Source organism: Zonotrichia albicollis, chromosome 5 (genome assembly GCF_047830755.1).
Source record: "Zonotrichia albicollis isolate bZonAlb1 chromosome 5, bZonAlb1.hap1, whole genome shotgun sequence".
Taxonomy (NCBI): domain Eukaryota; kingdom Metazoa; phylum Chordata; class Aves; order Passeriformes; family Passerellidae; genus Zonotrichia; species Zonotrichia albicollis.
Window position 1 is genome coordinate 12542700 of NC_133823.1, and position 12949 is coordinate 12555648.

The 12949-nt window shown below is 45.8% G+C and overlaps 1 protein-coding gene across 1 annotated transcript; it reads left to right on the forward strand.

Annotated features, from left to right (window-relative positions):
- Positions 1-1013: 1013 nt before the first annotated feature.
- Positions 1014-11790, forward strand: LOC102063828 (acrosin). The gene is made up of 5 exons (XM_074540788.1): positions 1014-8171; positions 8414-8620; positions 8975-9240; positions 9474-9619; positions 10074-11790. The coding sequence occupies exons 1-5, from the start codon at positions 8098-8100 to the stop codon at positions 10797-10799; spliced, it is 1419 nt and encodes a 472-aa protein (XP_074396889.1). The 5' UTR covers positions 1014-8097; the 3' UTR covers positions 10800-11790.
- The last annotated feature ends 1159 nt before the right edge of the window (positions 11791-12949 follow it).

Genomic DNA, 12949 nt, shown 5'->3' on the forward strand with positions numbered 1-12949 from the left:
TTAAAACAAAAGCCTGTCTGGAAATACTTTATGAACTTGGGGAAAGAAAGTCCTAAGAATGCTGCTAATTGTCATCAATTTAAAATTAATTCATTGAACCTAAACAGTTTTTCAGTAAAGGGTTAGAACAACTCTTTTAAATAAAACTTTATAACTGATATTGAACATAATCAGGCAAAACTGATGGCAAATGAGAACTTTGCCCATGTTACATCATGAAGATTCTCTGGATCATCAATACTTTCTATTTCTGCTTCTCTATAATCCCATCCAGTGAGAGCAGAGGAAAAAAACCCACCCAAACAATAAAACAGCACTTCAGAGGTCATGGGCAATGTTAGCACTTTGTGTTGAATTACTGAAACATTTTATTTCCCTCTTTGTGCATTAAATTGAACAGCTTTTGATAACTCCAGTACCTTATCAAGATAAACAATTTTCCCTGTAGTTAAAATCAAAAATGTGGTTGTGTTTTTTCTCGTTGATCCTTTAGTTAGTGTGAGCAGGCTGTGTGGTAGAAAGTCAGTCTGAGCAGAAGCTGCTTGTTCACACAGCAGAAGGAGCTTGCTTGTAGAGAAGTAGTCCCCTACATTGCTCTGACAGTCAAGGAAAAAGGAGCTGTTAGTTTTATTTGTTACATTTTTTGTGGAAATATCTTGACAGCGGGAGGTTAGAAGGCAAGATGAAATATGGTCTGTCTGCAAGCACATTGATTTATGTGCGAGTGCATACGTGCATAAGAGATGAGCAGTTATATATGTAGAAATGACTAGAAAGGGCCAAGTCCCTGGGATACATTTTTTTGCAAGACTGCATATGGAGAAAGAGCTACTTTTTTTTTTGATGTTATTCTGCCATTAAAAATGAAATTTCAGACACTGAATTGTGTTTTGTATTGAATCATAATCTCATACAGAACCCTTAAAGCAGACAATCGCAGCTTTGTATTTGTAAACTGTAGACTGTTTTGCACTTAAATAGATGTTGATGCATTTGGGAATTACAACACAGTAAAGGGCTAAATCATAGTTTCTCCATTTGGTAATAATCCAAATGCATTTATATTACTATTATTATAAAGTGCCAGGAACACAGGCAGTCCCTAGCAAACACGTTAAATAGACAAGAGACTAAATTCTGCCCTTGGTTACACTTGCACATCTCCAGTGCAAGGTTGTTAAGCTGCAGAGCAGTCTCCCCAGGGAAGCTGTTTGAAGAGCCCTGCCATCGTTCTAACAAAGCTCGGGGATAATGTAGCACATGATGAGACTAAATGAAGAGTATTTTACTTTAGATTTGATGGCCTGCTCTTTCCAGCATCTTACAAACCAAATATCTTTTGTTCCTATTTCCGTGGGGTAGCTCCAGTCTCCCAGACCAAAACTTACAGCATCCTGTCAGAACAATGTCAGGAGAGGGATGAGGGATGTGGTCTCCTCTTTGCCATTTTCTTGCTACAACCACGCTATTGCTCGTGATCATTAGACTGAGGCTTCTATGAGGAGGCATTTTGACTTAAATTCCTCCAAGCTGATGTGTCCTGTTCCTGTAAAATTCTCATTCAACAGAGAGCACCCTGCAGGATGGTAAGGAATCTTCTGGAATTGCATGGACAAGCTGTGAAGGACTAGAAAAGCAATGCTGGGAAATGCAGGTTGGAGGCATTGCTCCAGGCAAGTCTGCTTTGTGCCGGCATCTAAAGCTGCAGCAGAGGTCATGAAAGCAGCCTCTGGATTGTTCCTCTTGCCACAAAGGTGGAGAGTGAGATCTTCAGTGAGAAGTGGAATTAAATTTATTAGTGATTAAAAGGACAAGAGAGATGTGTTGGGAACAATGAATGCCAGTGAGGCCTCTCGGCTGCTCCCCTAAGCAAATTGCAGTCTCGGTGGAGCATCGGCTTCTCAGCCCCCCAGATTGCAGTAATCGAGTCTGGAGCTGAGGGGAGCGTGAGTCACCACTTAATTTGCTCATCAGAGGAGGCCAAGTTTTCAAAATATTTTTAGATGCATTTGTACAGAGATTTCTGCCAGCCAGTGACCTATAGAGTGACAAGAAAATGAACAATAGCTGCTGCTGAATCAGGCTTTGCTCCCTGCCACCTACCCTTCTGATCATAGTCAGGGGCAGGGAGGGCAGGTAAATCAAAGGCTTTTGGAATTATTATGCAGAAAAGAACCCTGCTGAGCTGGTAGGAACACCTGGATTTGTTAAATAACAAAATAACCTGTGAATTCCTGGGCTGCCTGGTAGGTTCAGATGAACTTTGACTGGCTCCAGCCAGAAAAGGTGTGATATTGGGATCAGATTGGGATCCATGCTCGAAGGGACAGCCCACAGGCAGCAGCTGCAGCCCATGGAAGGGGCCGTACATCTCCTAAGGATCCCGTACTCTTACACCTCATCTGCTCTTTGCCTGGGTTCAAAACTGCCACCTGGCACAACAACTTGTCACCCAGGTAAGAAAAAGGGAAAAAGCCTCTGGGTAGCATCCTGTGTGGAAGGGCTACATCTAGTATAATAGTCACAAAATTGAAGATTTGCAGATGTTGACATGCTGGTGCTGGTTCATCTCTGTAAGAGAAAACTTACTATTCATAGTCAGTTTTCTTATTAAACAACTCAAACTTCTAAGGGAAATCAGCTGTCTGGAAAGGCAAGAAATTGGAAAGGAAAAGTAATTGAAGGAAAGAATAAAACTGAAAGGAAATTGAAGGAAAGACAATTTCATTGATAGGATTAAAAAAATTGTGGAGGTCATGTGAGAATTGGCATTCTGCCAGGAGAAATGCAGGAAATAAAATTTGAGACTCCTGTGACAATAATTGGGTATGAAATTCTATTGACAAAAGCTTTTGCAGTTCTGTGCTCCCTCTGTTCTTTAGCATTGTGACCGCAGTCTTTCCCTGTTTCTATCCTTTCTCTGCTGCACAGCCCATACCCAAGATGTCACAAAATTGTTTTATTTCCCAGTGCCTTCCCTGTGTAGTTTTGCCACTTCTTGTCAACACTGCTTGATGAAGTAAGTGATAAAATGTCTTTTTCCCTTTTTTAAAAAATTTTAGCTTCTCCCAGTTAGCTGTCCCTAACTGAACCTGGTGTCATCATCAAGATGATGCTCTCATCTGTTCTCCAAGCTCTCTTAGAGACCCTGTCCTGTAGCCAGGAAACCAGGGCAGCTTTCCAAGATGATGCTTGAGGAAGCAGAACTCAGCTTTTTGTGCTGACACTGAACAACTTAACCCATGCAAATTACAGTTCTTGTGTTCTTTGTTGGGACTTGCAGCTCCCCTGGAAGGGAACACCCACATGAAGCTCACTGCTGCATCCATTAGAGTCACTGTCAGTCCTTTGGGCAAGCCCAAACTGCATTTGGCATATTTTGCCAAGTTCTCCAGCAAATTCTTGCTTGTTCTGTTTATTGCTTCAAATTCGAGAAGCAATAATGCTTCAAATATTGCTTCAAATTAGAGAAATGTTGGGAGAACCTCTATTTTTCTTCCTAAAAATTACAAAAACCCCCTTTTTGATTTATTTTAGGTCTCTGTTTGCCTGAAAAAATTAACTGTAATTTCCCAGAAGTGGCTCAGGACTGCTATATTTGCCTCACACATTCACTGTGCCCCTTCCCCAAAACATACAGTCTTTCAGGTACCTCACAGCAAGTTGCATTAAGCCATTTTTTAGAAAACAGCTACAACATCTGTTCATTTGGTCCAATTCCCTGATAAATAAAATATATCCCAGAGGCATAATAGGGTGCTAAAAATAAGAGTATGACACAATTGGAGCCAGCTAATCTGGTAACTGTGTTTGCTGCAGCTCACGGAGTGTTAATGTGAGAAGCCTGTATCTTTCCAGCCTGGCTGGCTGTGAGCATTGAGTATGGATCTCTCCCGGAGCCAGAGCCAAACCCCACAGAACTGTGCTTCTGTGCTCACAAACTTCCTCCCTCTGGCCTCTGCAGGTGTAAAAACCCAGGGGAATTGTGATATGTGAGATTTTGTATGAGTCAGGGAGCAGAACAGAAGCGCCGCAGTCAGCGGAGCCCAACTTGTGTTTGCGATTAGGTAGCGCCTGTTTGTGCCACAAAATGTGTAATGTCTCTGATTAGAAAAGGCACAAAGAGCTGTACGGACCTGCACTATCACATATCAGTGTCCCAAATAGCCTCATGGTAGTTATCTATCAGGGCAATATCAAAAAAATCAACAAAATTCAAATCTTACTCATATAGTTTTTCAGACGACTTTTTGGTAGGGATTTTTTTGTTTTGTTTTAAAGTAAGGTGCATAGTGTGTGAGGAAAAACTCTTCCATGTGTATCATTATGTATATTAATTAATTATCCTCTATGTTCCATAATTTGATCACATATTTTTAAGAATGTATTTTGCTTCTCTAACTCTCTGCTTTCAACAGCAAACTCCCTCTGCTAACTCATCCCATTTGAATTTTTATATTTCAATTGAATAAGAACCTTGAATTTTGGTATATACATAAATATGCTCCAGTATATGGCAAGCAGCAGCTTCCTATGTTTAAAAAATAAATTTAGTAAGGAATTTCAATATTTTTTAATACTAGTGAAAATAAGATTTAGTATGTTAAGAAGGCACAGTGATAGTCTTTGAATAGATGCTACTTTGAATGTGTTTTTATTTATTTTTCCAGAAGCCTCAGTTTAGGAGCTTATTTTCTTAGTAACAAAATATTGCTCTGAATAATCCCAGAAGCATAATACATTAGTAGAAAGAAAAGAGTATTTATAGCCAGTAATTCAGCTGTTATAAATTATGACTGTAAAGAAAGAGAAAAAAGTTCCTTTTTAAAACTTGCTGCCCGATTCTGGTACAGCAATGCTGAGTAAGTTATGTTCTTCTGATGAACGTGCAAGTTTTGAGTAGTTTTCATTTAAAGACTTTATTAAGCATTTTTCTCAAACTCATCTTTTTTGTTCTGTTTTGAGCAGAATTCCATCTGAATAAAACTCTCAGTGACTTTTTAGCCTACATTAAATTCCCACTGACAAACAGATGAGATTATTGATTTTCTCCAGAAGAAGCTAATAGTCTTTGCCAAATAAATCATGCAGATCCTAAGTGTACTATTCATCTCTTCTGCAGTTTATTGCTTAAAAGCCATGATAGTTGTCCTTTAAAAATCAAAAGTCAAATCAGTGCTTTGACTTGAAGTGAAAAATTTGGACTGATGGTTGTCCTGGGCCTTATTATTGTTTGGTTTTTTGCAGTTTGGAAAATGAGAGGGCTGGCAGGCATGGATTCTTGGTAAGTGTGGATTCCTAGTTTCTAGGGAACTCAAGCACACCTGGAGACTGGAGGTAACTGGTTTGTGTTAATGAGTGGATCAGTTATTTATCCCTCCCCAGCATTATGGAGCACCACAAGTCTCCTGAGAAGCCAGAGCTGACAGTGGACTTGATCACCTTCAACTTGGACACCCTTTGTGTCTGTGCGTCTGTCTGTGTGTCAGTCCTGGCCCAGGGCCCTATCCAGGTCCTGGAATATTCCAGCATCTTCCCCTGTTTCAGTTCCCTCTGTTCTGGGAGTTGTAGATACTTTGTGCCCTCCTATCTTTCAAGAATACATTGTAGGTAATTATTATGTTCACTTAATTAGCTTTTTGTTGACTTGAGCTCATTTGGTGCAATCACTGGTGCTTCTGCAGCACACATTCCATCATCTGATTTTTTCCTTATTAATGGAAGAGCCTAATCACCCACTTCCAACCAGTTTTTAAGTACCCTTCATTATTTCTTTGTTGTTGTTGTATGGGAATTGATTTAGAGTTGAAACATGTCTCAACTAATTGCAAGACATAATACCCAAAAATATGAATTAACAAATACTAATATGTACTTAACATCTGTCCTAGTTACCAGTGTTTGTACCCACATACAGAGGATGCTGCTACTGGCTGAAATTAGAAGACAGGAAAAATGTAGTTTATCCAAAGTCTGTATTTCTCTAGCAAGTTTCAAATCAGCATGAGGCATATATCCCATTCAAATATTTATTTGTTCAGCATCTTTACCAAAAAGAGAACTTTCTAGATGACCCTTGTGCCAGCAGAAGTCGTGGTTCTAGCTGATATTACTCAATTAACATTGTATGAAATTTCTCCAAATGTGTTGACTGCCCTATCCATCTTTAAGGGAAAAACAACAAAAAAAACACCCGAAAAAAACCCAAACCACCACCAAACACCCCCAAAAAACACCCCACAACCCAAAACCAACCAAACAAAAAAATTCCCCTAAACAACAACAAAAAACTACCCACATCCTTTTAATTTCTCCTGTTTGTCACTAAAATAATGCAGTATAAATTTGCCAAGTCTTGCAAACCAGCACAATTTCACATTCTGGGACACCATTAATTTTCACAGGAAAATATGTGTTTAGAATCATTAGGTCTGCTCAAGCATTGAATGCAGTTATTTTTCAGTATTTTCCATACATAAAATTTAGCTACCTTGTATCAAAAATCCAGCTGTACCAGCAAACAAACAAACAGATTTTTTTAAAAAGCTGGAAGAAGAAAAGGGAGAGGAAGAAACCCCTGTGTGACCTCTGGGGGTTTTAAGACTTACTCAGAATGTTGTACCTTCATCAATGATTAAATGACTCACCCTTTTAAAATGTACTGAGCCCTCATTTTTATGTGGATGGATATTACTACACCAGAAATTCAACCTCTCACTGAGAAAAAGAGTGATCATAAGAATGGGAAAACAACTCAGATAAGTAAAACCAATGCAAATGCAAACCTTTCACCAACTCCTTAAAAGAGATTGACAGTCTGAAGTAGTATAAATACATGGGGCCTATATTTCCCAAAATAAGAAATGGTGGCAGATGCTCAGCTGGCACTGACAAATCAGGCAACCATCACTCTGGGAGGACAGGTACTCTCTGAAAACTGGGAACTTTTAATAAGATTGAAAAGAAAGTGCTTAAATACTGAGGTGTCCAAAAATTTAATTTGGTTTGCAAATACAGATTTTGACTCTTTTTCAAGTTTCTCATTTTTTCCTCTTTGTGTGTGTCTTTTCCTTGCTCTGTCTGAACAAACAAAAAAAGGAATAGCAAGCACTGGTGTAACTAGAATAATATGTATATATACACATATTAATTGTATACAGCTGTATCAATCAGCAGGTTAATATTTAGATGCCATTTTGATTACTGGTTGGTTGGTTGGTTGGTTGGTTGGTTGGTTGGTTAAGGATCTTCAGAATATATGGGCTGGCATGAAAAGCAAAGCTAGATTCTATCAGATATATCTCAATGCTTCTCAACACCATGTGCTTTCATCAGTTTTTTCTCTATGCCTTGTTCTTTGTAGGCAGCACTTAGTACTTCAGAGAGAGTGCTGACTGTGGCTGAGAAGCCATCCTGAAGAGCAGGAACACAGGTATTTTCCATTTTAGATACACAGGCCAAAATATCACATATACATAACCAAACTGACTTTTACTTAGGTACTACTTGATAGGAAAAGTCAGTCAAATTGTCATATTTTAAAGAATGAAAGCAAAATTGTCCATCTTGCTGACAGAGGGATCTGTGCTTCCCTGTGCCCCAGGGCCTGCACACCCTCATCCTGCAAGCAGAGGTGCCTACAAAAAGGCTGGAGAGGGATTTTATATAAGGACAAATAGTGATAGAACAAGAGGGAATGGTTTCAAGCCTAAACAGAGCAGGTTTAGAATAGATATTAGGAAGAAATTCTCGACTGTGAGGGTGGTGAGGCATGGACACAGGGTGCCCAGAGAAGCTATGGCTGCCCCATCCCTGGAAAAGTTCAAGGCCCAATTGGATGGGGCTTTGAGCAGCAGCTGGTGTAGGTGTCCCTTCTCTGGACTGGAACTGGATGATCACTAAGGTCCATCTCAACCCAAACCGTTCCATGTTGCTCCTGGTGCCCCTGTCAGAGGCTGCCGTGCCCGGAACATGGAACGGCTGCTCTGTGACATCAGCCCAGGGCTGAGATCACCAGAGGTGCTCTGAGCACTGCAACTGTGCTGGCACACGGAGCCTTGCTCTCGTAGCTGGCACGAGCCTCGTGCAGCCACAGCCATGCTGCTGCTGCTGTGCTTTCTCGCGCTGCTGGCCACATGCAGGCCTGTGCAGGCCACGTGGAACACCTGCGAGTAAGTGGCCCCAGGCCCGGGGAGGGAGCTTGGGCAGCACTGGGGGCTCCCTGGAGAGGGCCTGCTCGTCCTCCATGGCCAGGCCGCAGCTCCACAAACCCCACAGGGAAGCCTCAGTTCCTTGTGGACAGGCTCATACCCCGTGGCCTTCCCTGGTGTGCTGCCCCACACACCTTGTGGGGAGCTTCTGCTGGAGCAGCAGCAAGCCATGGAGCAGAATGGAAATGACTTTCTACTTGCAGAGGGAGCTGCGGAGTCCGGCCCTTGACTTCCGATGAGGAACGAGGCAGGACACGCGTCGTGGGTGGCAAAAATGCTGAGGTTGGGGCCTGGCCCTGGCTTGTCAGCATCCAGGATCCCTCGGTTTCAGGCACAGGGCATCTGTGCGGAGGGTCCCTCATCAGTACACGGTGGGTCCTCACAGCTGCTCACTGTTTTGCTGAGTCCAGGTAAGCAGGAGCGGGAAACAGGGATATCCCCACAACATCAGCAGGTGCTGTACGCTTCTCCCATCTCATTTCTCTGCAGTGTGCTCAGTGCCTGGGCAACGCAATGCCCAGCTGAGAAATTGCTCAGGAGAAGGCTGGGCACATGCCACTACTTCCTAGCAGCCTCCAGCTGGCATTCCCAGAGCCTGAGGCGTGCTAGAGCAGTCACCACCTCCCTAAGTGCTGCTTTCCTCTGCCTTGGGAAGCAGAAGGCTGGTGACCACTGGGCCAATATTGGGCAGAAGGGTGGTCACTGCTGAGCTGGCACAGCTCCAGGCTCTGCTCCCTCTCACCCCTCTCTCCACATGCCTTCAGGAACATCAGCGCCATGCGCCTGCTGATCGGTGTCACCCAGCTGACAGAGCCAGGCCCTGAGGCCCAGGTGCGCCTGATTAAGCGGCTGCTGATTCACAACGAATACGATCCTGCTGACCAGAGCAACGACATTGCACTGCTGGAAATGAGCGAGCCTGTCCAGTGCAACTCCCACATCCAGCTGGTGTGTGTGCCCAAAGCCACGCTGAACGTGGCACAGCTGGATACCTGCTATGTCGCTGGCTGGGGTGCTACCACTGCAAGATGTGAGTTTCCAAAAATGGAAGGCAAGCTCAATACACTGGGAAGATGGATTGGGCTTCCTGACAGTGGAGGCCAAGGCCAGAATAAGGCTTCCCACTCCCTAAAAGCAGACAACAGGGCCCGAGAGCTCCAGCACCTCAGTAGGGGCACAGCCAAACCCTAGGGAAGGGGTTCACCTCCAGATGGGGAAAGTGGCAGCAAGCTGCCGGGTCCTCATTCCTTTCTGTGTTCACAGCTCAACAATCCAGCGATATCCTGCAGGAGGCCAAGGTCCACCTTATCAATGTCCAGATCTGCAATAGCAGTGAGTGGTACCAGGGGGACGTCCATACCCACAACTTGTGTGCTGGCTACCCGGAGGGTGGCATCGACACCTGCCAGGTAGGAGCGTCACTCAGCCCCCAGCAGCACAGGCAGCATCACCCCGACACAGGCCATCCCTTGCTTTCCCTGGCCAGTCACTCTCTTAGCCCTGGCCTTTGCTGGGCCTTCCCATCCATTGCCCATGTACAGGGCCTAGTCCAGGATCTCCCTTGTCCCTGAGGCCTGGCACTCTGCCCAGAAAGCCTTGCTAGTGCTCTTTGCAGTCTAGATATCCAGATGCCAATGCTGGAACAACTGTCCTCTGCACATCCAGGATCACTGTGCAGAGTTGAGAGAGAGCCTGACTTCATAGGCTCCCAACCCACTCCCAGCCAAGCTTCTGGAGGTTCCAGCACCTGAACAGAGCCTTGCTCAGCTGAGAATACAGCTCTGGCAGGGGCTGTGAGAGAGAAGGAGGCAGCACCAGTGCTGACCACCCAACACCACCTTAATCTTCTCTGGTTCTCTGCAGGGTGACAGCGGGGGTCCACTCATGTGCAAAGACAAGGACGCTGACTTCTTCTGGGTTGTCGGAATAACCAGCTGGGGCAGAGGCTGCGCCAGGGCGAAACGGCCTGGAATATACACTTCTGTTCGGCACTTCTATGACTGGATTGTGCTCCAGATGGAAATGGTCCCACAGTCATGGAATCCTTATCCAACCGCCTCACCACCCTGGACTCATCCTACAAATGCCCCATGGCCCACTCAGAAGCCATGGACGAGACCACCTACCACTCAGATGCCATGGACGAGACCACCTACCACTCAGAAGCCATGGACAAGACCACCTACCACTCAGATGCCATGGACGAGACCACCTACCACTCAGATGCCATGGACAAGACCACCTACCACTCAGATGCCATGGACGAGACCACCTACCACGCAGATGCCATGGACAAGACCACCTACCACTTATAACCCATGGCAAACAACACTGCCCACTCCAAAGCCATGGCCAACAACACTGCCCACTTCAAAGCCATGGCCAACAGCACCACCTGCTCCAAATCCATGGCCAACAACACTGCCCACTCCAAAGCCATGGCCAACAACCATGCCCACTCCAAAGCCAAGTTCGTTACCCACACCAGTGGAAGAGAATAATAACTGCCCATATCCACTCAAGAAGCTGATCGAATTCTTCACTGAGATACAGAAGCTTCTGAAGAACCTACAGGGGATTCCAGTTTGAGCAGGAGAATGGACAGGATCCAGTGCAGGTTGCATGGGACCGTGACTGTTTCCTGCTGAGGCAATGCCTGCTGATCCAAAGGCTGCCTCAGTGCTGAAGGCCTGCTCTGTCCTGCCCACATTTCTCCTCTACATGCACGCAAGTGCTAATGTTGACTTAGTTGCTGAAATAAAGTTGTCTGTGTTTGTGGTTAACCATGCTTTCAGTCCAGTTTGGTCTCCTGGGCAAGGCAAGAACTTCCTTGTCCAGGACCTGCAAAAGGAGGCTGCCTCAGAGCACTTGGGCACAAAGGGAGTCACTCTAAAGGGCTGGAACTGTCTAGTCAGACAGAAGAGTGCTCAGAGCCATCACAGGATGAAGACTGGTGCATCAAGGCTAGGAACAGGACAGGAGACAATGCCACATGCAGACACCTTGGGGAGGGACACTTTGAGGCACACAAGCTGGTGACTAGGGCCTGGCAAAAGCCTGAACTGATGGAGCAGACCTGGGAAGCTCCTGAGCATGACAAGCAAAATTTCTGACTGTCACAAAGGCAGGGAGAAGCTGAAAGGAGCTGCAGTGCCCTAAGGAAGAGAAAGATTTCAGAGGTAGCAAAGGGACATTGGTGTGTGAGGTGGCCACACTTCAGAGATGTTTGAAGAAAGAGTTGGAGTCATTCTGGGGAGGAGAACCTGGTAGGAGCAGAAGGACCCAGGAAACTGCATCTGCATTGCCATGGAAGGCCAAGGTGAGCTAGTTAACAGCACCTGCAACACCAAGTCCATTCACAGGTGGGACACACCTTGGATTCAGGGGGAAAAGAGCAGGGAGGAGAGAAGGTCAGAGAAAGAGGAGTCAAGGAAGATGAGGGGGATGTGTAAGCATGGCAGATAGGGAGAAGGGAGAATCAAGGAGCCAGTCTCACAGACACAAGCTGCATCCTAGTGCCACAGGTGCCACAACTGCCCTTGTCAGTGTGGGCCCAGAACAGCAGCAGCCCTTACAGACATCAAGGCCAGGGAGCCTCCCAGAGGGCATTGCTGTGGCTGACGTGGCCAGCATGGACTGTGCCACATCCGTGCTTTGCATAGGAAGGATGACACTGCCTGGGTATCTCTGCCACATGTGACTGGTGCTGCACTGTAACCAGATGGGACACGTGCATGCTGTCTGCAGGAGCCATGTGCTCTGGGGGGTGGTTTTGGGAAGGAGCTTCTGGCAAGCAGCTGCAGAGAGTAGGGTGGCAGTGAACTCCCCAAAGAGACCATGATGACACGCAGGGTGTTTTCCTGCAAGCTGTTAACAGGAAGTTCTGGGAGCCCTGCAAACAGAGGGGCTAAAATAAAGCTGGAGAGGGACTTTTTTCACAAGGGCAAGTAGTAATAGGACAAGGAGGAATGGCTTTAAAGTGAAGGTAAGTTTAGAATAGATATTAGGAAGAAATTCTTCTCAAACACAGGAACTCTGTGGCTTCAAAGCCACAGTCAAAGCAAATGTCACAACCATCTCCTCCTCAGAGATGGAAAAAGCCTGTCACAGTCATTACCGTGATAGGAGCACCTACCAGCAGCTTCCAACTGCTCATTCAAATGCCAAGTGACAGGCAGATGTTTCCAGGCAGAAATACAGCCCTCTCAGAGCCTTGGGTTGCATCACCCACCAGGACAGCATTGCCTCAGCCTCCTCTGGCTGGGGCTGTGACCTGCTGGAGTCACTTGAGCTCAGCCGGGCTCAGCTCTGACCATGGGGCCCAGACAGACCCCGTGGCACTGCTGGACCTGGAGAGAGGTTTGCTTCTTCTTGTCATAAACCTCTTCCTTAGCAGGAAGCTGTCAGGAGAAGGGGACATAAGACAACTTACACCCTGCCCATTGTTTTCCCAGCAGCGTTTGTGTAGTGGATTTCCAGAAGAAAAAATCCCCACAAACTGCAGTTGGGAATTTCAAATAGCACTGGGACAACGGCGTATGCTCTTTAGTGGCTTGATAACTAAGATCGAGTATAAACCATTGAAGTTGAAATGCCAGTGATAAGCGCTCCCCGCCAGCCGGGACCGGCCCGGGCCGCGGGGCCGCCATCGCCGCGACAACGCTGCCCCCTGGCGGCGGCCGGCGGGAGCGCGGGGAATGCCTGGGGATGGATCCCGCGGCCCCGGGAATGCCTGGGCA

Coding starts and splice junctions, on each gene's coding strand:
- LOC102063828 (XM_074540788.1), top strand. CDS start 8,098: ATGCTGCTGCTGCTGTGCTTTCTCGCGCTGCTGGCCACATGCAGGCCT. Junction 8,621..8,974: donor CACTGTTTTGCTGAGTCCAG/GTAAGCAGGAGC, acceptor ACATGCCTTCAG/GAACATCAGCGCCATGCGCC. Junction 9,241..9,473: donor GGGTGCTACCACTGCAAGAT/GTGAGTTTCCAA, acceptor CTGTGTTCACAG/CTCAACAATCCAGCGATATC.